The following is a 24,580-nucleotide window of genomic DNA, read 5'->3' on the forward strand; positions in this document are numbered from 1 at the left end:
TTCAGTTCTCACCATAGTCAGTGTTTTCAGGTTCCCAGCAGTTCGAAGGCCAGAAATAAGGAGCCTGCAAAAAAGCACAGGTGTCAGGACTCAGGGACACCCTGGACTTGCCCCCGCCTGCACCCATATGACGGGCTCTCCCCAACCCCTTCTTGCTGACACTGTGCTCCGACTCTCTCCCGTTCTCTAAGCAGCTGAGGCGAGTCAACATTTTAATCTAGGTGTTGAGAAATAAGAGATAAAGTAAGCAAAATAAATGCAAAAATGAGCTTAGTTTACAGGGCCAATTTTTTTTTTTTTTTTATCACAAGACAATAGAAGTCTAACTACAGAAGTGAGGCTGACACAGTTTACTGGGTACACAAACCTGACTTCCTTTTATCCCTTTAACCCTGTATGAATTTGCTTCCAAACTCTTTGGTTTAGACCTTGGCACAATCCCCCATCCTTTGCCCCAATTCCCTCTGGGCCAGGACGTGGAAGAAGGAGTGTAAAATGAGCGAGGAGGATGAGTAGGTAGCAAATTCACTCCAGGAAGGCAGCCTGGTATAGTAGAAAAGTCAAGGCCTGTGCTATGAGGCTCACCTAGGTTCAGATCAAGGCTGCCTCCTGGATTTAGCAAATGTCACATGAATTGTCTGAGCACCTCAGTTTTCTCATCTGTGACATGGGTGATATTCACCTACCTACCCCCAAGTGTATGCTTCAGAATAAATGAGGAAATATGTGCAAAGTGTCTGCCATGGTCTGAATATCTGTGTCCTCCCCAAATTCATATGTTGAAATCCTAATCCCCAAGGTGATGGTTTTAGGAGGTGAGGCCTTTGGCAGGTGATTGGGCCATAAGGGTGGAATCTTTGTGGATTAGGTTAGTGGCCTTAGAAAAGAGTCCTGAGAGGGACCCTCCTCATCCCTTATGCCATGTGAGGACACAGCTAGAAGGCGCCATCTAGGAACCAGAGAGTGGGCCCTCCTTAGACACCAAATCTGCTGGCACCTTGATCTCGGACTTTCCAGCCTCCAGGACTGTGAGAAATACATTCCTGTTGTTTATAAGCTACCGAGTTTATGGTATTTTGTTATAGCAGCCCAAACGGACTAAGACAGCGCCCAAGAAAGAGTAGGCTCTCGATGAGGGCCTTTTACTGTTATTTAAGTGGGTCAACCAATGGCCCAGACAAAGGTTCTCTTGGCTTTGCCAGTGCTGGTGAGGAGTGAGGGGTTGCTCCCTCAAATATGCTCAGGTTTTTTTGGGGGGACGAGGGTAGTTCTAATCTGAGAGTAGATCATGAGGAGAGGAAATGGTGCCTCAGGAGGAGGAGCCAGCAGGCCTACCTGGAAACGATAGAAGGTGCCGTCATCCTTCATGGTGAGAACGTGGTCTGAGATTGGAAAGATGTAGCCTTGGGCAGCTATAAGGCTTCCCAAGTGTATTGCTTCAACTGCAGGGACAGGACACAGGAGAGAGAAGGAATTAGGAAGCACGTCACTTCGCTGAAATGTAAGCCAGGAGAGCAGAAAGGCAATCAGAAGTTAAGTGTCACCTGCGTTGATGACAGGATTGCATTTGCTCAAGGGGGGGAAGGGCCACCATGTGTCTGGGACTCCCGTGGATTCTAGCCCTGAGAGTCTGACACTGCTTAACCTCCCTTCCCCAGCCCTAGACTTTCAGAAGAAAGTTTGGCTTCATGGTTAAGGTCATGAGCTTTGGCATAGATAAATCTGTATTTAATTAAGCGAGATATTTCACATAAAGTGCTCAGCAGTGTCTGGTTCAGGGCAAACACTGCCTGAGTGCTGGCAGCCTGACTCATATTTGTAGTTTCATCATGTTTTGTCACCCTCAGCAATGCCACGATCAGCCTGTTGCTCCTTTAGCACCAGCCATAAACAGATTCACATAGAGAGTTATGAATTTATCCTGAGGAGAACTAAGAAAAAATTAAAAACCTCAATGCTCCTACCACACATAAAAATAATCTTTCCCAAATCTAAAAGTACTTTTTACTGGTTAAAACGAATTTTTGGACATGGAGATTATTGACATGCTCAGGGAGTCTCTAGCGATTATTAATTTCAGAAGCTCTGAATTTTAAAAGCGATTTGTTTTGGCTTTATTTGCAAACTTGTCAAGAGGTTGAATATAATCCAAATGTTTTGCTTATTAAGAACTTGCAGGCATCATGGGTGGAATCGGAATGAATGGAGTTTTAATTGCTGAGTGATGACCGGTTTGCTTTTTAAAGTCTCTGTGCATCGGGAATCATGGGTCCAGCAAGTAGGAGAGTTTCATCATCAGTAGTCGCTTCTTCCCCAGGGAAAGAAGAACAAAGTCCAGTAAGAAGGTGACTTTTATGTCACCAACCTCGGAGCTAAAACTCTCACTTCATTCTTTGAACAAAAATGTTTCGCTTAGAAATTTGGCAGATAGGCAGAAAGGAAAGATGTGGTCGTGCAGTGGGTATGCCTGGCTTCCCACGGCCTTGCTTTGGCTCCTCCCCACCCCTCTGTTCCCAGCTGGCGGAGTGTTCGTAGCTCCTACTCAGCCACTTCTCAGAAGCCCAGACAGGTCCCAACACCTTGCTGTCTCCCAAGGGTATCAGAATATAGTGGATCTTTATAAACATGGCCCTCATCATTCGGGACCTTTCAGAGAAACTTCTCCTGCCAGGGCCCGAGGATTCCTGAAGCCCATCCTCATGTACTACCAGCTGGTTTGGTGTTCTCAGAATAATAATAATACTAATATTAATAATAATGAAAACTAGGTTTGAGGCTGCAGTGAGCTAGGATTGGGCCACTGCACTCCAGCCTGGGCAACAGAGGGAGACCTGGTCTTAAAAATAAATAAATGAATAAATATAAATAAATAAATAAATAAAGCAGAAATATACAATGATTATTTTGGAAGGGCAAAGAAACCAGTGCTCTTGGAAGAGAAAAGACTGCCACGAGGAAAGGGGAAAGGTGTTCCTTACTTTAGCATTATAATCAAAAGAAATGTTGACTTTAAATAAATGTAACCACAGTGGTAGATGGTGATCCAGTCCAGGTTTTATGAGTGGACACTCAGCAGTCCAGGCTGCATCTGTGGGAGTTGACTTGGGTTCTAGCCCCTAAAAGGGTTAGCATTTGTAGTTTTCTTCCCTGTGAATTAAGAACTTGACTTGAATTAAGCAATTTCACCAGTTGTGAGAGTGGTCACTAATCAGGGTGGTGAAAAGGCTTGGGTTATTTCCATGAATGACCAGATTTTCTGCACTCAGATTCCTGGCAACTACATTTAATTGAACTGTATACAAATTGTATTGTTTCATAGCCAGCAGATTAGAAGCGTCAGGTTAGAATACAGGAATGCCAGAGCTGACACACTGATCCCAGCGAGGAGTCACAGCGGAAGGCCAGACACCTAGAGGGGGCACTTGGAAAAAAATCTTGAAAAAGCATAGTTGTTGGAGCCATCTAATTTGGGGTAGATAAGTCTCATCAGTCCAATGTCTATTAAGAATATCAGAGTATATTGGTGGGTCTTTATAAATGTGACCTTCAGTCATCAAGAATACTCAGTTAAGTAAGACAAAGGAATATAAAATAAATTCAGAAAAGCACTAATTAACAGCACATGGATAATGAGCTTTACTTATTTATAATTTTCATTTTCCTGGACTCCCTCCCCATTTCCTAATTATGCTGTGAAAATAAATTTTACCGCTTATTTTCTGGTGGGAGGACAGATTTGGAAACTTTTATTGGTCAGGGTTTTGTTGTTGTTTTTCTGGTAAGGTCTTCCTAATTGAAATGCACAATTAAAGTTGAAAAAAAATGATTCCTTCACCTTCTTGCAGAAGCAGAAAACAGAAGGAGTCTTAGCAAATAATTAAACATCTTAATTGTGGATCAGGCAATCTAATTTTAAGAGCTGGCTCTAGAAGGCTGTTCAGTGACAGTGCTACAACTTACCTTTAATTGCTGCGGCTAACGAGAATTCAACTCATTTCACAGGTTATTCTATTGGGCTCTTTGGCATTCTAAACAGTTGCTCATTTCCTTAAGGCATGATTTAAATTTAAATATAGATATTCAGTGGAGAAAATAAATTAATTTTATTTGTAAATAGAGTGATTCCATGTCCTGGAATTCCCATTTATAACCCCAGTTCTCAGGAGGGCAGCAGAATCCAGTTTGGAACTTGGTTATGGGATGTTTACTGGTAACAGGGGAGATAAAGGCAGGGTCACGGGTCAGGTACCTGGGTCTTCGATGGAAAGGTTCTTCATAAGCCACTGCACAATGTCAGTACCTGCAATGATAAAGCGATTTCAACTGAAGACCTCATGAATGTTTAACCCTGTAGCAGAAGAAACATGTTTTCCTAAGAGAATCTCAATTCCAGTCAGCATGAATCCACAGAGCTGAATAATAATGAGCCTTTTCTGCCCTAACCAACTCTTTCCATCCACCAATATACTTCCATAGTTACCATTCCGTGCTTTTCTAAAAAACATTCACTTCTGACGACTCAGGATGACCTCATATCCACGTTTCTAGGAATGCCTATAGAGGATTTTCCCAAGGCAAGCTAGGTGGAGTTTGATCACGCCTGACCATTTCCTGAGGAGGGGCCTCTTGAGCTCCCTGCCCTTAGTGACAAGGGCTGACCAACACAGGTGGTCTCACGGGTTCTTGCAAAACTCTCTCATCTCTTCTGTCATGGGCCCTCCCGAATGAATGTGCCCCTGCATCTCTGGCAGAACCTTCTATATGTCCACCAAAACCTCTTTCCCCTCCCCGCTGGGCCACAGCTAGATTACCTTTCCAGACCCCTCTGCACTTGGGTGTGGACTAAGTTCTACCAATAGAATGTGGGAAGAAATGATATATGCCATTTCCAGACCTGGACCATAAAACTCTCACGTGGTCCTCCACACCTCCCCTCCCTTCCATTCCCCATCGTGGCTGGATACAGAGGACTCCAAGGACCTGGGGGAGTGCAGAGTCGCAGTAGGGAAGGAGCCAGGGGTCCAGCTGTGAACATTAATGCCCATCCACAACACCCTGGACAAGAGGTGCTGTAACCTGCGTGTAGAAAAACCCTAGTATCTGGGAACTCACAAATTCCCCCCTGCTCAGCCTGTTCCAGTTAAATTGTCCTTGATTCCTTTGAAAAGAAACTTGTCCCTGTTTGACTTCTTCCCTTTGGCCTTAGTTTTTCGCCTTGATGATCGAAAAACAAACTAATCACTCTGTGAGACAGTCCTTCAGATATCTGGACAGTTCTGGTTTAGCATCAACATCCTCACTCCAGGTGAGATGTGCCTGGACCCTCAGCTGTTTCCTCGCAGGACATAACCTGGAGTTCCTTACCATTCTGGTCACAATCCTTGGAATATGTTTCCTTTTGTCTGCCTCCCTTTGCAAATGTGGCACCTAGAACCAACGTTCTAAGAGCAGCATGGTTCACGTGAAAATAGAGGGGTTCAGTTTTCTAGAAGGTCCTGAACTTTTGGTCAATCCATCTTTGTCACCCAAAGATCACACTTTAAATCAGTGTAGCCCATGGAAGGTGGCTTTGTCACCCCAGGGTAGAATGTTGATGGAAAACAGCCTGCAAGGGGAGACATTTCTAGATATCCAAGTCCTGCTGTGGTCCTGAGGCTTGGGTGTGAGGGAGAGGGTTTCCAAGGGCTGTCCTGGGCTGGATTCCCACCCGAAGATCCGGAGGTCCAGCAGGGGGCTTTAATGAGGATTACCCTTTCCCCAGAAATCTAATTTCTCAGAAATTTGACTGGTGGCCAGAAGTGGGACTGATGCAGACTGAGAGCCTGGACATTTGGTTGCTCTCTAGCTCTGCGGAGGGTGCAGTAACCCTGCACAGTGGGACTGCCACGGCCCCATCCTCTTCCTGTGCTCCCCCCGGGCCACTGACACAGCCTTGCAATTTTCCATTTCCCCACATTTCAATCTCAAAAGCAGGACGTCTCAGCTTCTCCACACTCTTGCTCCCGGATGTCATCTATGAGCTAAACTTTGCATCAAAAAACAGTCCTATTCATTCACACTCTTTGAGAGAAAGACAGCGTGTGTCTGTGTGTGAGCGTGTGTGTGGGGGTGTGTGAGTGTGTGTCCATTTCCTCCAAATTATACAAGTTCAACATTTGTCCTAGGAAATGAAGAACAAAGCGGAAATCAAATAAGAACCATAATCCCAAGTTGGGGGTGGGAGAGAGAGTCTAACCTGTTTTTTTTTTTTTTTTTTTAAAGAAAAATAGTTCTTTCTTGTGGGTTGCCTAGAAACTGCGAGGTTTCCAGCATCAGCTCGAGCTCTCCCCCAGGCAGGCGGATTATCTTTCTGCTGAGCTTGCTGAGCCATTATTTATCACCTGCCAAGATTGATTACTCACCCTGGGACAATGACAGCCCTTCCTTTCCCCTGTTAATTACTGTCATCATTAATATCCACGTCACTAATTAGTATTCATTCACATTGAAACTCCTTCCTTGCTATCATATCCGCTCCCCCCTCCACCCACCCTTGGCTCCAGCACCATTGTCTGGGTTTCTGTCCCCTTTGGGCTTCGTGGTCTCAGTCTCCGGCCTGATTGTTCTGCCCAGAGCACCAGGGCCTGGTTTGCATTCACAGAGCTAAAGGCTCACATTGAAGCACTTTTGTTTGCAAAGAAGGAAAAGTCACAGAAGCCCCCTTCCTTTTTTCCCTGGCTCTGTGGGGACCACAGAACTGGGTTTCTTGTCCCTGGTTCAGCCCCCAGGACAGTCATCTCCTCTGGGACTGGTGTGACCTCCCTCAGACCCAGCCAAGGGCCGAGCGGCTGCACCTGGCGGCCCTGGGCCACTGCGCTCGTTCTGCAGCGGCATCTACCCCCCACCATCCCTCCCACGCTGTGGCACTGTTTGGTGGACTTCAGCAAACATGACAACACGGAGAGGCAGGAGGACATGCTCACTTTCACGGGTGTGGGGTATTTCAGGCTTCCTGGGACTAAGCCAGGAGCGGCCAGCCTCCAGCCTGGGGCAGGAAGTGAACCGTTATGCCTTCAGCCCCAGAGGCAAGTAAGAAAGGGAAATCTGTCATAAAACATCCTTTAAAAGACCTATGATTTTTATGCTGTAGAATCAGACAAGAAATAGTTCAAATGACCAGCAAAAGAAAGCATTTTTATTCTTTCTTCACTTTCCTTTCTTCCCTCTTTCCTCCCTCCCACCAACCCACAACCATTCTTTCCTTCCTGTTCTAAAAAGAATTTGAAGCAGATTCTTTTTCTCTTCTATCTAAAATTAATTGTCGCTCTGTTACCACGATTGGATTCTGAATCTTATCTTAGTCAAGCTGCTTGGCTGAGGATTTAAAACCAATATAACAACATAACAATATAAGAAATGCTATGTTATCACAACATGATAAACGCAGGGTAGCCACACTTTATCTGAAAGTTTTCTTTTTGAGGCTAATTTATCAACATATATCCCAGGAGTATCCATGAAACATACCAGAGGGCACCCAAAACATCCCTCCCATTGCATTTGTTTTTTATGTTTCTGTGTGTAATATGTATATATCTCAATTACGTTTTTCCTATATAAAATCATGTTTATTGGATAGCTGTTTGGGAACAACCAAAAGTCCTCTAACAGGGGATTGAATAACAAATTATGGCTCATACATGCAATAAATATTTATTGAACACCTACTATATTAAGTGTAAAAGCATATTGAGAACAATGTATATTGTAGAATGACATTTTTGCAACAGAAAAAGTACTTACATTTATATTCTATTCATTATATATGTTTAGATATATATGGATATAGAAAAGAAAAGTCCTGGAAGTATACTTAAATTGTTAACTTTGGGGTCTGTTGGGGAGAGGGGAGGCATCGAATTATGGGAAATTTCTATTCTTTACATTTCTGTATTATCTGAAGTTCATTGAGCATTTATGTAATAAATGCTTTTGAACTAAGAAAACTACTTTTGATTTTAAAGAGCAGAGAAGGAAGCGTTGGGCTCCGAGAGCAAAGTGGAGAGGGCAGGGTGACTTGGCTGGCCTCGGCTGGCCTCAGCCCCGGAGCATCGCCTGCTGTCTGGGGAGAGGCACGGACAGATGCAGCCTTCTCAAAGCTGTCTTTCTCCCTCTCCAACAATGGGAGGCTCGATCATGAGGCTCAATCATGGGCCTCGAATGGGTCGCTCGCTGTGGCCATCTGCCACCCCTGGAGCCTCAGAGAGGCCTTCTGAGGCTCTAACAGGGCTATTCACTTGCAGTGCGGGACTCAGGGTGACAACCTCCCTTGTTTGCTGACTGACTTATTAGAGTAAGACCCAGTGACCTCTTCCTGCTGACTTCCCATGCTGTATTAACTGTAGATCAATACAAACTAGATTTGAGTAAGCTGGTAAAGGGGTTCTGATATTCTATATTCAGGTTTTTTTTTTCCTGAAGCAGAGGCATTAATTTAGTGATAATAATAATTACCATTCTCATTAGCTATGGAACTAATAATGCATTGAGCACTTTCTATATTCAAACCTGACAATGGTGCTGGTTTGGGGGAGGCCCTTATTATAAAATTTGGGGCTTTGTCTTCAGGTGTTTTAAGCTCCTCCAAAGATTTAGCAGTTGACAAGGATGCCTTCTTCCCATTAATGAGTCAGATCCCCAGGGATCCTAGCATGAAACATTCTTCCCATTCTTCCCAAAGTATTGTCATCAATCTGAGCCCAAATCAGATGATGCCAAGTTAATAAAAGACTGGTTCCAATTACCTGTAAATTTCAAGTTACCAGAAACCTGGTAGATTATACAGTATATCACAGTACTGATAACTGAAGCAATTCATAAGTTAAATATCAATCATCACTGCTGGGGAAAGACACTTCCTTTTAAGTAAAGTGTTTCTGGAGCCCAAAGCATGATAAGATGGTTCCTGCCATGAGAAAGTTTACGGTTCTCCTAGGTCAAGGTTACTCCATCCACCACTGGATTTTCACATACCTGCCAAGGTCTCTGCTGCATCTCTGAGCAGAAAGGGCAGCTTCATGCTACCTCATCACATAAGTGCCATGTGCAGGCCAATGCTTATGGAGGGGCAGTGACATTTCCTGAGTGCCCACGTTGTGCCAGGCCAGAGTCAGGCACTTGACCCTGTTATCACATATCATCTTGACTATAATTGTGTAAAATATAATAATTATTATACCCATTTTAAAGATTAGGCCAAGAGAAGCTCAAGGCCACATACTAGTACTTATTAGAGTCAGGGTTGGAATCTAGGCAATCTCATGGTAAATATTATTTCCACTACACCACCCTGCCTGTCCTATCTCTGAAAAAATTTCCAAGGAGTATAAAGGAAAAATGATTAGAAAAACTGATATTCTATATTCGGTTCTTTTTTCTGAAGCAAAGGCATTAGTTTTGTGATAATAGCAATTACCATTAATACTATTATTAGCTATGGAACTAATAATTTATTGAGCAGGAATAATAATTTCTATATTCCAGGCTTTGGAATAATTCCACCATACTAATGCTATGATGTAAATAGATCCTTATTTTCTCCATTTTGCAAATGAATGGAAGGATATTCTAAGTAGGGCAGTCTTTACAGTTTTAGACCTTTCTTTTATGCCTTATTTAAGAAAAAACAATAAAAAAATGCAACAATCAGCTAGCAGAGAAAGCTTAAGAGGAAATGTTAAATTGTGCTTAGGAGGGTGGGTATGACGAATGGCAGTAAGATAGAAGGATGGCAAGTTTATCATTTGTCATTTTTTGAAAATGACAGTTTTGTCATTTTCGAGTAATATTGCTTGGTCAATGGTCTTGAGTTTTTCCAAGGAAAAGCATGACAAATTTAACATTTCCTTATGAAGCAGGACAGACTCGAGTGCAACTCATGGTATTTCACTTACAAACTGTGGGACCCTCGGCAGTTCCCTCACCCACCACCCACCCCAACCTCCATTTCTTCATAGTCAACTGGGGGAAATGCTCCATGCTTACAGGACAAAATAAGATCACCCATACGACACCCTCTTTATAAAGCCTGGCTCACGGTTTTGCTAAAATGGCCTGTTTATTATCATGTCACCTGCCTGCTTTCTGTCTTCACTTCCTTATATGAAAAGAGGACAACAGTAATGGGACCTGCCACACAGGCTGTGAGAGTTAAACGAGCCCATGCACAGAGTGATGAGCATCAGCAGTCATTAGCTCCCAGGGGCGTCGGTGTCTCAGGGACCTTGTCTTACAGCCAGCGTCTCACCAAGCCATCCGCCTGGCTGGGAGAAACGGCAGCCCCTTGGCGTTCTTGTGTTATTACCAGCCTTTTCGTTCTGGTCCTTAGAGAATCTCAAAATGTCTTCTGATGCCTTCAGGAAGGGATCGGCTATTCCGACTCCGCTCCTGGGGAGGTGCAAATGGGAAGTGAGGGCAGGAAGCAAAGCAGCCTCACCCCACTGGGATTTGGTCTAGGGTAACAGAGTCAGCGTTGTGCCGGGTTGGGGTGCTCTGGGCCCTGACCATCCCTGTATCCTCTTCTCCGTCCCCCTCCTCTCCTGCCACGAGGACGAGGACGGCCTGTGCATTCCCAGGATGCGCCGTGCTCCGCCCCACGGTGGGGCCCATGCACGCGCTGTCCCCTGGGCTGCTAACGGCCTCCCCTTTCTCCACCCACCTCCACCTCTGGCCAACTCCTGCACATCCCTCAGCCCCGCTCCCTCGGGAAGGACTGCATTGCTCTCCAGACTAGCTTTCAGCCTCTAGAGAACGAGGTTCTTTCCCTTTGGAGCACGTATCTCAGTTCGGAGTTAGCCACGGTGCGATGATTTGATCAACGTCTGCCTCCTCTTCTGTACTAGTTTGTATAAAAGAGTACCACACACTGAATGGCTTAATCAACAGAAATGTATTGCTGGCGGTTCTGGAGGCTGGATGTCTGCGATGGAGGTGTGGGCAGGGTTGGTTCTGTCTGAGGGCTGCGAGGCACCTGTTCCGTGTCTGGCTTCTGGCAGGTTGCTGGCAGTGCTCCGTCTTTGGTGTTTTTGGCTTGTAGACGAATCCCCCTGATCTCTGCCTTTGTCTTCAAATGGCATTCTCCCTGTGTGTGTGTCTCTGTGTCCAAATTTCCTCTTTTAATAAGGATACCAGTCATATTGGATTAAGACCCATCCTAATTACCTCATCTTAACTAATTACATCTGTAATGACTGTATTTCCAAATAAGATCACATTCTGGGGTTTGGGGGATTAGAACTTCATTCAACATATGAGTTTTTGGGAGGAAACAATTCAACCCACAATACCCACCCAACTATAGCTCTGAGGGGGAAGGGAATGTTGGTTCTGCCCCTTTCGTTGGAGCGAATACCTGGCATGGAGTTTGGGGTTAATAAATGCTTATTCATCAATAGTTGTGTTCAAATATACATCGCATAATACATAACCACCCACGTGTGCATGTTTATTACATTTTACAATTTTTTCTCAATTTTTTGTGGCTCATAAAACCTCATCACAAACTAACCTCAGACCTTGGATGGGCGTTTTACAGACACTGCTGCAGATAAAATGTTCAGGGGTTTTCATCCATTGACACTGTTTTCTCTGGAAAATCACATCTTTTCTTTATAAAAAGAAATCTCAACAAATTAATACTTAAAAAACTTAGGTAGCAATTCAGAGCCGTCTCCTTTTCCTTATTAAACACTGACTGTCACCTGGAAGAGGACAGCAAGCAGACAGGTCCAGTCTTCAACTCTCTGCCTCTGGCCTGTCCGCACTGCTCGACTGACTTCCAGACTGCAGGGCGACGCTGCCTTTCGACTGGCTCTGGTCCAATGTGTGATTGTCCCTTCTTAGCAGGATGGCCTCTGAGTCATTTTCACATGGCTTTGAACAGGTGGGAGGAATTACACCCAGACACACCAAATATGATCTTGGGACATCGTATTGGGTGTGTGTGGGATGCGGGGTATCCAAGCATCCTGCCACACGCAGTCCTAAAACAGGGTCTGCCAGGGCCATCTCCCTGGGGTCATCTCCCACACCAGCCAAATCAGCTGCTGGCCTCCACGGGCATGTGACAGCTGTACCCCTCAGCGACTCCCAGCCCACACAGCGGAGAGACAGCCGCGGGGAAGCCTTGGTGGGAGGCGTTCTTCCCCCACCCCCCTGCCTTGCTCAGACTCTGCACTTCCCATTCTCTGAAATTTAGAGCTTCCCTGCGCATTACAAAAAATAATAGGGGCCAGGAGACTTGGCGAGGTTATTACCGACTCATAAATCAACCAGGAGGCTCTGAGGGCTGTGACGAGGTGTCTGAGATGGGCTCCCCGGGTCTGTTATCTCACCCGAGCCCCTGCGATTGATTCATAACCTCGTAACCTGCCGCGTCTGAACCCCAAGTCTCATATCTAATTGTCAGCAGCCGAGTACATGATTTGCAAGAGGATGCGGGCAGCGGCAGACAGGGGGGTGGAGGAGAGATTAGTTTTGTCAATCAAAAGCGTCCAGGGTGAGGCGGAGAGCACACGGGATTTAGCTCAACAATCAGCTTATTAAAGGCAAGGCTGGAGACGGCCACATTGATTAGGCCTCAGCGCCGGGCAAGGGAGGACTGCAGCCACTGTGGGCGTCGCTTCTGTTCCCCAAGGGCAGCTGCTGCTGCTGACTGTCTTCCGCTCCATCCTGAGGCGGAAATGAAAATCAAATAAGTAGAGCCACTGCTTTCGGAGAGAAGTGATCTAAAGTCAGGTGCCCAGGAACACCCACCACAAAGCGTGGCAGGTGTTTTGAGGGCAGCTGAGCGGTTCCTGGAGTGCCAGGAGGGACCCGGCGGCTGGCAGGCGGGGGGCGGCTTTGCCTTCCAGTGCTGTCTAATGGTCACCTCATTTGTGCAAGTTTGAATCTGAAAAGTGATTCATGAACACTTTATATTGAAATTAATTTGGGGGGCTAAGTCTTTGTTGAAGGGAGTGGGAGAGGGGAGACAGGGGTGTCCTTTTAGATGCCAGGGCTGCTGGCTGCAGTCACTCACCCCAGAATCTGCTCAGCCTAGCTGCGCTGTCAGAGCGAGAACACTGCTAACACGGCCACAGTGTGCTCTAAGGTTCAAAGCCTGCAAAGCGCACTGGAGTCTGCCACCGCCTTGGAACGGAAGAGGTGTGCACGGCAGGGTGGGTGGGCAAGCCAGGTTCCAGGCACAATTTGGTACACACAGGTTCTTGAGCAAAGATTTTGCTGCTGTTGCATTCTGAACCCCAGTTTGACCATCTGCAAAATGGGGCCAGTCCCGGAATCTACCTCAGATTCTGTTATATGAGGGTTCAAATGAGGAAATGTAGGTGAGGACACTTAGTGTGTCCCTGGCACCTATTAGCCTCCCTCCTTTCCATCTCCAGCTGGTACACATCCCCTCCATCTGCCCAGATGGAATCCGTCTTAGCACTGACCTCCTGGGTGGGGATCCTCAATTTATGATCCAGCCTTTCTGCCCCTTCTCCCCAGACCTCTACTGCAGGTCTCTAGTCCTGGGCAGTTCAGAGACTGCTCTAGCTTGGCTCTTTCAAGCTTCTCTGTCTCATTCAAATAGACGAGCCCATCCTTTCAGGGTCAGTCTGGGGTCTTCTCCCCTGGCACAGGATCTACTTCCAGATCAATTTCCAGTGCTTGAGGCCAAACATCAGATGAACCCTGATGTCTCTCCTCCGTCCTAGATGCAGCGAGGTACTCAGCCTTCCTCCTCCCACAGGGGCAGCCAGGAAGCATGTGGCCTGGGTGTGAGTCTAGCTTCCCCTCCCACCAGCTCCGTGACCTTGGGGTGTGCCTGTCCTTTTCCAGGTTTCAGTTTCTATAAGATACAACAGAAGCACTGTCTGAGAGGGTGGACGCGAGGATACTGCCTGTAAAAGGTTCAGTCCTGTGTCCTGCAGCACATGGCTAATGGTCAGTAAATGTTTACTTTATCATTATTACTGCTGTTATTACTGACTTGAGCATTTTTATTCATTTACCTGCAATGATGAATAAGACAGGGCTCTGACCTCAAATAAACAAGGGCACTGGAATGTTGCAAGGGCTGTGACTGGAGTATCTGTGGGGGCTAGGGCGCCACAGATGGGGGGGATACTCAATTCTGCCTGGCCCAGTGTCAGGAGAAGGTTCATAGAGAAGGGCACACTTAGGATCGATGGGAAACAGCGAGGGGAGATGGATTGAGCAGGGAGGTATTGGATGCGGAGTTGAGCACCGCAGCAGAGCAGCAGCCCATAGCACACCACACTAATGGGACTCTGTGACATCCGACATCTATCTCCAGGTCGAGGGGGGTTGAACAGCAAGTCCCTGTGAAAGGGAAAAGGGTCCCAGAAGGGCAGAGTCACCAGCACGCTCTGACATCACCTATGTGCAAAGCACTACACCAGACACCAGAGAGTCAAGCATGAAGCAGAAAGAGAACCGAGCTTAAGCGCTAGAGGGAAACGATCTCAGGGTTGTTGAGGGATGGTCTCAGGCTCCCCCGGCGTCAGAATGCAACCCTCCCTCCATCCCAGCTCTCAGCCTGTGCCAGCCTTGCCCTGAGGGAGCCCCTCCCTCCTGCATCCTGCCTCGGGTAGCTGGTGCACTGCCGGTCGGGCCATAGCACGGGGAGCCTGGCCGCTGCGCGGTGTGGGTGCAGCCCCTCACCTCCGCTGCTGGAAGCCCCCAGCCCAGAAGGGCTCGGTGTGCAGGACAGCGGCACAGCACCATTGTTCCCCCTCACCACTGCTCAGGGGAGAGCCGGCGGCTTCCAGCTGCTCCTGGGTCCACTGCCCTTTGTCCGGGAGCTCTCCACCTTGGCACCACCAAGGAAGGGCAGCCTTGGGTGCTGAGGCGGAGTGCTGGGCAGTCTGAGGGCAGGCAAGTGCTGGTGACCACAAAGCAGGAGTGTGGCAGCAGTGACAGGAGCTGTCAGAGCCTGTGTGTCCCTGCCCTGTGGAGCGCGCTCTGTGCCCTTGGTGGCAGCAAGAGGCCAGGGCACTGCCCACAGGGAGCTGGCAGGGCCCAGCCACACTGCCCACCTTCCCCGCCCTACTCTTCCCTCCTAAAATCCCTAATTCTGTTGCTTCTTCAGGCATTTAGGTAAGGGATCGAGGCTGGGCTTTGGAGGGCTTGTGAGGAAAGTGAAGCCAGCCACTTGAGACTGAGAGGAGTTTTTTTTAAGAGTCTGTGATTCAGACCTCCGCACCTGCCTCTCCTGGTTTCTGCAGGCCAGCTCCTCAGATCAGTGACATGCTGACAGGCGGGGACCGGAAGGGCGCTGGGGAGGGAGGCAGGGTCTCTGAGGCTTCCTCTTCACTCCCTCAGCCTTGCAGTCCTGCCCTCCCACACTGCCCCTCGATACCTGTGCACAGTGACTGCCCATCTCTGATTAACACGGATGCTGCACACGCACACGCTCACACCCACTCACACACACCTGCACACATGCATACAACACTCACACTCATACACCTAATTGCTTCTTTAATGTATCCCCACCCCTAAAATGCTGAAAGATGACAAAAAATAGCTCAGGTTAAGAACAAAGTTATCTGCTGGAAATCTAAGCAATCAGAAGCATAGGTCACATTTCAACATCATCAGCTGCTCTGGGTCCATTTGCTGGAAATAATCTTCGCTGCCTGCCCACAGCAGCCAGAGAGGAAAAGAGAAGGCCTGAACACAGCCCAGCGAAGGAAGAAACGAATCCTCTGAGCAAACTACATTCGTTCTCAAGATGTCGAACATGTTTTCTCTTTCAGGCCTCTGGACGGTTTTGGTCCTCTGTGGTTAAGGGGTGGTCTCGGAGCTAAGGGCAGAAGGTTGGGATACCAGATGAGAAAAGAGAGAAAGCAAAGCACGAGTGCAAACGGGCACAGTTATTGCAGACAGGATCATTACGCGGACGCCGGCAGGGGGAGAGGGGAATGAAGGTAGTGTAGACAAGGGTTTGGTGGGTTAAGGGATGGAGGAGCAGCCTGCAGCTAGAGCAACAGCTAGAGGACGTTTCCAACATTAGGTCCAATGGGGCAGCAAGAGGGAGCAGTTATGGGAACCCTGAGGGTGTGGTCTTTGTGGGGGAAGGCGGCCAGACGGGAGCCATAGCCTTCAGCAGAACATAACTACCATCTGGAAAAGCTCCGCCAGAAAATAAATACTGCGGCCCCTCTCCTGCCCTCTGATCCGCTGGTGTCCCCCGTCAGTTGGATCCGCTGTACCCCGAGGGCAAGGGAGCCTACTGAGGCAGCCCATGGTGACAGCTCCGAGGATGCAGAGGCAAGTGGGAAGGGTGGAGCGAGGGAGTGGTTCTGGTGGGACAAACGGACAGCATCCAACCCAGACGTGGAGGAGAAAGTGTTTACCATATAGGCTTGGCCACCAGCGCTGTGCAGGTGAGAGCTGTCATCTACTCTGCTTCAGCACAGCAGGGCTTTGCTCGAGTGTCCCGGTCCCCTCAGTACCGATAACACCCGTAAGGAGACGCGGAGCTCACAGGGCCTCGCCGCTCACTTCACCCGCACAGCACACCTGAGCCTTCGCACAGATGCTCCCATTTCACAGCTGAGGAAACCGAGGCTTGGGGTGCCCAATGGTTTCTTACTTCATGTATTCACTCCATGAAGCATTTATTGAGCTCCTACTGTGCCCAGTGCTGTTCCTTGTGCTGCAGTGGTGAATGAGACGGACGCAATCCCTGCCCTCGCCAAGCTCATTCTCTAACGGAGGAGTCAGACGATGGATTAACAGGGAAACGGCACAAAAACAAGAGAAGACAGTGCAGTCTTGAAGCTAGAACGGGGTGATGGGAGAGAGGGCTACTGGGGGCTACTGTACTGGGTGGGGAGGAAATGACCTTTACACCTGGAGCTGAGTGCAGAGGAGGAGGCGGTTGTGAGTGCCTGTGGAGGAAGAGCACTCCCCGCAGAGGGACAGCCGGGGCTGGAGTCCCCAGGCAGGAGCAAGCTCCGTGGTCCAGAGAGCAGGAGGCAGGATGCCCTGGGAGGCTGGCACGCAGGACAGAGCAGAGAGGAGGCCAGAAGGGCAGGGGCTGCACCCCCTAGGGACCTGTCAGATTTTAAGAGCAGCAGGGAGTCTCTGGAGGGCTTCGAGTGGTGGTGGTGAGGGTCTTTGTTTATGTTTCTAAAAGATGGCTTTGGCTGTTGAGTGCAGAGTGGGTTGTACAGGGATGGGGCAGAGGCTCAGCGCCATTTCCAGTGGGTTAGAGAGATCACAGGCTGGCTGGGTGCAAGTGGTGCGGTGAGATCAGAAGAAAATGGGCTTGGGATGCACCGTGGAGGGTGAGCTTGTGTATGAGAAGAGGAATCAGGAGCGACTCTGGGTTTTTAGCGTTAGTCACTGGACGCACGGTAGGGCTTACACCGTCTGAGAGGGGGAAGCAGGTGGGGAGGAACCTGGCTGCACGTATTGGCCACGTTCAGTCTAGATCTACAGGAGCCATTCCAGTTGGGAGGTCGACTGGCTGCTGGACATGTGAGTGTGGATTTTCAGGGAGAGGGAAGACTGGAGATATTATTTGGGAGTCACTGGTGTTGTAGGAACGCACCTCAGCACTCAAGCAGGGAGGCTGGAGGAGGTCACCCGAGGAGAAGATGTAGAGAGAAGAGAGAGGCCTTGGAACCACGCCCTTAGCTGTGTGTCGCACCACTGGCGGGGACCCAGCCCGGCCGCTCTCAATCTGGACGTCTTTGTCACCTGAAAGAGCTGGAGATTCACTCTTTGTGACTTGCCGTGGGATCATGGCAGCCCATTCCCACCTCGTAAGAGAAAGCAGTAAAAATGAGCCCAAGCAACTGGCCCCTCTGCCGGCCCTCCTGGCACCTGCCTGTTGTCTCCACCCTCCTTTTCCTGCTCCTATCTCGACTCAGGGAAAAATCCTGACAGCATCTGCTGACGCTGTCCCGTGACCAAGCCAAGCAGACAGCTAAGGACTTCTGTGTTCTCATCTGATTTATTAAATGTTTTAACTTGTTTTCTGCCTTTCCTATCGTTAAATTACAGCAGACTCCCTGGCGCACCTTGTGTGACACAGCAGCTGGCCTGTGGCCCAGCACCGTGGTGTGGACTCTGCTTCCAACTAGACACAGTCACGCAGCCAGACAAATGACATCAAGCCCCAGATTCCACCATGTTAGAAGACTGTGGGGTGCAATGTCATCAGAGCCAGGTGTGTTTCTAATGTGCAGTCCTCCTTCCACATCGATAGCTCCAGACCGAGAGGAACTGCCTGGGTTAACAGAACATGCTGAGAACGTTCTCAAATGGGCAAACCCTGTTACTAGGAAAGGATGGTGTGAATATAAAACTCACCACAAGTTTATTCTTTCCAGCCTCATTTCCTCATTATCACCCCTGCCCCCACGTGCTGGTTACCTCCAAAATGGATTAGACTTGAAGCAGTGAATAATTTTAAAAATTGCTAAAACTAATAAAGACAATACAACAGGATGCACATAACGAATGGGGAGAGAGCCGGATGAGGACACCCTGGCGAAGGAAAGCGTCTGTGATTGCAGAATTTAGCTTGTGATTCTTGGCAACAATACAATAAAACAACAAAGTCCCTTTCGTGCATTTCTTGGCCGCCTGTATTTCCATGAATGCAATGGGGGTCCTTGAGGAGAGGGACCCCCCATCTCTGCAGCACTGCACCCTGACTCACTGCAGGGGCCAAACCGTGATTCTCCATAAATCTGATGAATTTACTAAAGAACGCTGTCAAAATCAATGACCTGCATTTTAGTGTTGCTACTAAGCCTGCTGTTTTTCCTTACAGACATTGTTTGGATGGGTTTGGTTACTTTTTAGGGCCACTGCTGAATCTCAACAGTAAGACAGGTCAGATCTTCTTGTGGAAAGTCACCTTGCTCTTTGCTATTGCAGGTTGTCACATACCTGCATGTCAAAGAAGAGGAGGCCACCACACAGCCCTATTTTAAGCTAATCAGAACTAGAAGTTGATACATCAGTAGCCCATTCCTGCCTACCTGATTCTCCTGGGAGTATGGTGGACTAGGAGCAAAGCTCTTTCGTGTTGACAGCCCAGATTAATATTGAGGTTGTACAGCTCAGCCTATAGGCAGAACTAAAGGCTGACGATGGATCGATGCATTGTAAAAACGCTGTCCATGTTTCTAAAACATTTTCTCAGCAATGGTCATATCCATGCTGACTACCTATTTGTTCCTTAGGCAGGGTAGTAGGTTGAGAGAACCAGCCTTGCATTTTATTAAGAATATGGTAGTGTATTGTTTTAAAGGGTTGGGATTAGGTCCAGCTGCACATTGCAGAAAACCAAAAATCAAAATAACAGTGGCTTAAACAAGATGGAAGTATATTTGGTAAAAGAAGCCTGGAGGTGGCTCCATGTGGTCATTAGGAATCCATGTCTTAATGTTTCCCTCCCACCATCCTAGTGCTTGGCTTCCATCCCCAAGGTCACCTCATGGTTCAAAATAGCTGTGAAGCATCAGCCATCACATCCTGGCTTCCAGAAGGAGGAAAGGCAGAAGAGTGTTCTTCCCAGCTGAGTCACTTCCTTTTAAATACATTTCTGAAAGTTCCATACTCTACTTATACATTTTGATAGAATAATGCCCCCCGCCCCAAAGAGATGTCCATGATCTATCCCTGGAACTACAAATATATTATTTTACATGGCAAAAGGGACTTTGCAGATGTGACTAAGTTAAGGATCTCAGAATGGAGAGATGATCCAGATGGGCCCAAGGTAATCACAGGGGTCCTTACATGAGAGACGGAGGAGTTTCAGAGGTCAGAGGTCAGAGATGTAATCACAGAGTGGGGGCGGGGGGGGGAAGAGAGAACATGAACATGCTAGAGAGCTGCCAGCTTTGAATACAGAGGAAAGGGCCACACAACAAGAAATGCAGGTGACCTCTAGAAGCTTGAAAAGGCAAGGAAACGGGTCCTCCCCCGGAGCCTCCGGAAGGAACACAGCTTTGCCAATACTTTGATTTTAGCCCCTAAGACCCACTTCAGACTTCGGACCTCCAGATCTATATGATAAATTTGTACTGTTTTAAGCCACTAAGTTTGTGGTAATTTGTCGCAGCGGCAGTAGGAAAGGAACACACACGTCACTGGCCAGACCTATTCATTTGCCCACACCCAGCTACAAGGGAACCTGGGAAAATAGTCTTTCATTCTGCTCAACAATATGCTCAGCCAGAAACGGGGCTTTATTGCTAAGGAGGGCAGGAAAGATGGAGGCTGGGGTCGATAACAGCAATTGCTTCATGGGTCCCTCACTTGAACCAAAGGGCCTCTATGTTTAGGAGAGCAGAAAAGTATTCTCAAAACAGAGCTGACAACACTTTGAATCCATCTTGAGGAAGCATACCTAAGAAGTTAGCATAAAAAACTCTACAAGTATTGTGGCAACCAATTCAAAAAGGATTAGACTTATTCTTTCAGCAGAACATTTTCCATAATGCCCACTTCAGTGAAAAGTGACTTATCAGAAATGCTATGTCCTGGAGGATGGTCTGAGTCCAGCTGTGAAGATCTTGAAAATTTCTCTTGTTAAAGTCAGGCCTGAAGCAACTAGAACTCAGAATCTCTTTTTTCTTTTTGTCCTAGCTAAATGCAAGGACTGACACAGAGATTACAGAGAGATCCTCAAAAAGAGTTGCTTGTAAAAAGGTACTTGGTACATCACAGAAGCTCCATAGGCATTTTTTGAAGGAAGGAAGGAGTGAATGAGGAAGTAAGTAAACATATGCACTCAGTGGATTTCAGTAGGGTCTTGTCTATTCATTCAGCATGAGAGCCTTCTATGTTAACTGCTGGGTGCAAAGCCAAGTAAGATGTGGTCCTTGCACTCTGAAAGTTCACAACCAGGGGAAGACAGACAAGCAAACCAATGGTCGTACTTCAGTGCACTGCGTGCTGCAGCAGATGTATTTGCAGGGAACTGTGGGGACAGGGACAAGGACATGCAGCAGACCTGGATGCCAGGAGCACTATGCAGCAGGAGGTAGGGCTTGAGCTGAGTCTTAGTGGCCACGTTGGAATTTGCTAGGTAAGGTGTGGTGGCATTCCAGGACGACAGAGCAGCATCTTCAAAGCCCCAGAGACAACGCTGTATCAGTAAACATTTATATAGTGCTTACTGTTTGCCTTGCACTGTTCCAAGCACTTCTGTACACATTAACTCATTTATATACACAGCAACCTGATGACATAGGTTCTGTCATTATTCTCTTTTTATAGATTAAAAAAGTGAGGTAAAGAGAGGTTAGGTGGCTTGCCCGAAGTCACATGGTCTGACGGCAAAGAGCTGGAATTTGAACCCAGGCACTTTGGCTTTAGGGTCAATGCTTACAGTAAGTCATTTTGCACGGCTCCAGGGCTGGGTGGGAGGGTGGGGCATCGGGGAGGGCATGATTAAGGAGGCAAGCCAAGCCAGAGCACGAAAGCTACATAAGACCACAAAAGGGTTTGAAGGAGGCGAGCTTCCTCTAAATCCTACTTAAGATGCTCTCTTGCATAAAAAAAAACTTGTTTAGTGAGGCTTTTCTTGGCTTTCTGGACTATTCTTACCAAACTAAGAAATAGCATGGCCAGTGTCCAAGCTGTCTAGGAGAGGGAAGTTATTTCCAGTTCCAACCTGTGATCTGTTTTCAGGCAATTTCTGAGGACTGGCCACCCCGACAACAGTTGGGCAGGGTGTGGGAAATCCTTTTCATCGTAGGAAACTGCCTGTCATATCCGACCCTAGCTCAGCCTTCTCCACACCTCCGCTTGTCAGACAAGTTGTATGTGGTCGTTCTGAGGGTACAAAGCTAAAGAAAAGAGTAAGAAATAGTCACATATACACGAGAAACAATCACTTGCACCCCGTGACTTCCATTCCCCATAGACAAGCCGGGTGGACTGATCCCTAATCCCCATGCTCCCCTCACGGCAATGGCACTCGGGACATTTCCTTTCTGCAGAACCTACTGCCTGCCGTGAGACTGTATTAGGTTGCAATTGTAGAATTTGGCTGAATATTTCCTTCTGGTTCACGTGGCTACTCCTAGAATCACGGGGGCACAGAATTTTGTTAAAATCAACAACCACCAAACCCCAGAAAGGGAAGCATGTCGCTTATTTCCCAGGTTCATGGCTCCCACTCACCCAAGCTTTCTGGAAGCAGAAGTGCTTTAGCTGCGAGAGATGAAGATGCTTCTTCTGTTCCACCTGCCTGGACAGGAGCAAGGACAAGGTGCAAGGACAAAATGGGACCCTGGGGATGCATGATGAGGACACTGCACTAAGGGGAAGGATAGTGCTTTCTGATAAGGACTAGGACTTATAAATAGGTCTGGTCTCCCTTCCATTATGCTTCCTCTTGGATGTCTTTTCTTCTGCACTATCTTTTCCCTTGTGCATGGTGGCCGGAAACCAGCTTGGAGCTGGCCGTCTTTATTACCGGAGGGTGAGAGGCAAAGGCAGAGGCTGCCTCCCTCTCTTTAAATGACATCCCTCCCTTGCTAAAACAAAGCCTGCCATCCATGAGGATTGGAAACTAACTTGGCACAAGGCAACTGGAAAATGCCCATCAACATGGCCTGGGGCTGGTTCTGAGGAGGACGTTGTTCTAGCCAGAGGATAAAACACCCCTGTCTCTTATATCTCTGGTCCCTGAGCCAATGTGTGGCAGGAGCACATCTGATTGGCAGGGCCCGGATCACATCCTGTGTCCTGGCTGTACCCAGAGCTGGGCAAGAGTGTATCTAATATTTCCAGCTTCTGTCACTGGGAGTGGTCTCTGTCCCCAACAATACTCATTAGTTTGGAATTGACTAATCCAAGCAAGACATTTGCACCTGGGTAGAGAAAACAAATGAACAATGTCCCCTATGCTTTTTCCCCCCAACTCAGAATGAGAAAATCCCAAGGGCCAAGACAAGGGAAGTCTTAAGGAAAAGCAGGCAAAATGATCTCTTAGCCTGCCACTAGCGTCAAAGGAGAAAGGGTGGCCCACCCAGATGGCCACTGGGAGATGCAGACAGGCACTGGCCAGAGAGCCCTCCCCGCACACATCCCTGGGGACCTGGTGATGGGTGCAGGGACCCTGGGAAGCAGTAGGGTGACATTCTAAGAGCTGACATCTTGTAGGGGAGAATGATAAACACAAAGCTCTCTATGGTACCCTATAATATATGAAAAATATCACATTGGGAGTACTAGATTAGAGATTAATTTAGACCTAAGCGAAGGGGAGTTTCTGCCCCCAAATAATTTTCAGTCTTTTGGGGGAGAAATTAACAGTAACTATTATGGACTGCATGTTTATGCCCCTCCCCCCATTCACATGTTGAAACTCTAACCCCCAATGGGATGGTGTCAGGAGATGGGAGCTTTGGGAGGTGATTAGGTTCAGATGAGGTCATGAGGGTGCAGCCACCTTCTGGGATTGGGGTTCTTAGGAAAAGAGATACAGAGATCTCTCTTGGGCATACCAGGGATACAGCGAGAAGGCGGCTGCCTACAAGCCAGGAAAGGGCCCTCACGGACAATGGGTCTCCTGGCAGCACTTTGATCTTGAACTTCCTAGCCTCTAGAACTGTGAGAAATAAACGTTTGTTGTTTAAGCCATCCAGCCTATAGTATTTTTGGTACAGCAGCCTGAGCTTAGACAATGACTGTATCAAATATCTCAACATAGTAGTTTGCCTATCTTGAGAGCCACCTGGATTGCAAAGGCTGCAGGTGCCAAGTCCTTAGCAGTCATTCCTGTTCCTCCCCAGCAGGACCACAGCTTACTTCTGCAGCCTGGCACACCACTTCAGCCCGCCAAGACACCACTGGGATTCCTGCCTCCTGGCTTTTGCTCAAAGGGCTCCCCCAACTCAGAATGCCTGGCATCCACCTCCAAGGGGACTTCTCCAATACCACCATTCCCAAGACAGACCTGGCCCCACAAGACCCTTCCCAAGATTTTGGGCTGTCCCAGCAAGGGTACACAAACACCACCCTATGTGACATCTCAAAAGCTCAGTCATGGCTAAACAGAGAGCAAGACACTCGGTTTAGATGCAAAGGCAGAAGACAGCTCCAGGACTGCTAAGGCCAACTTCAGAACCCCTGGGGTCGTGCAGCACAGACGATCTGAAACCAGAGGTAAAGGGGGAGCAAAGAGGACAGGACTGGAAACCAGAGCGGGAGGCCACGGACAAACGTGTGCAGGAGGCGAGGATCACACAGACACGGGAGGCCCAGATACAACATCAGGCCTGGTGAGAATCCAGGGGGGTCGATGTGCCTGAATCCCAGGGGAGGGTGCTGGAGATATAAACGGAAAACTCACAAGCACGACAGCAACAACCCCTCCCATGCCACTCCCCTCTTGTGCCCTCTCACATGGTAGAGGAGCAGTGGCCTTAATTATAAAGAGCAGAAACAACCAGGTGCTTGTTAAGGCGGCAGATTTGGGGGTCCTATCCCATCAAGCGTAGGATAAGCCCTGAAATCTGCATATTTTTCACAATTCCCGGGGGTGATATTGGAA

The 24,580-nt window shown here is 48.0% G+C and overlaps 1 protein-coding gene across 6 annotated transcripts in view; it reads right to left on the reverse strand.

Moving 5' to 3' along the window:
* RGS6 (regulator of G protein signaling 6) overlaps window positions 1–24,580 on the reverse strand; it is a 537,898-nt gene that overhangs the window by 99,424 nt on the left and 413,894 nt on the right. For all 6 annotated transcript variants that reach the window (XM_045564571.1, XM_045564581.1, XM_045564589.1 and 3 more), the window contains exons 4-6: window positions 4,250–4,300; window positions 1,336–1,442; window positions 13–64 (exon numbers count right to left, since the gene is read on the reverse strand). In XM_045564571.1, coding sequence (XP_045420527.1) covers window positions 13–64; window positions 1,336–1,442; window positions 4,250–4,300 — 210 coding nt within the window. The remainder of the gene's footprint in view (window positions 1–12; window positions 65–1,335; window positions 1,443–4,249; window positions 4,301–24,580) is intronic.

Source organism: Lemur catta, chromosome 1 (genome assembly GCF_020740605.2).
Source record: "Lemur catta isolate mLemCat1 chromosome 1, mLemCat1.pri, whole genome shotgun sequence".
Lineage (NCBI taxonomy): Eukaryota > Metazoa > Chordata > Mammalia > Primates > Lemuridae > Lemur > Lemur catta.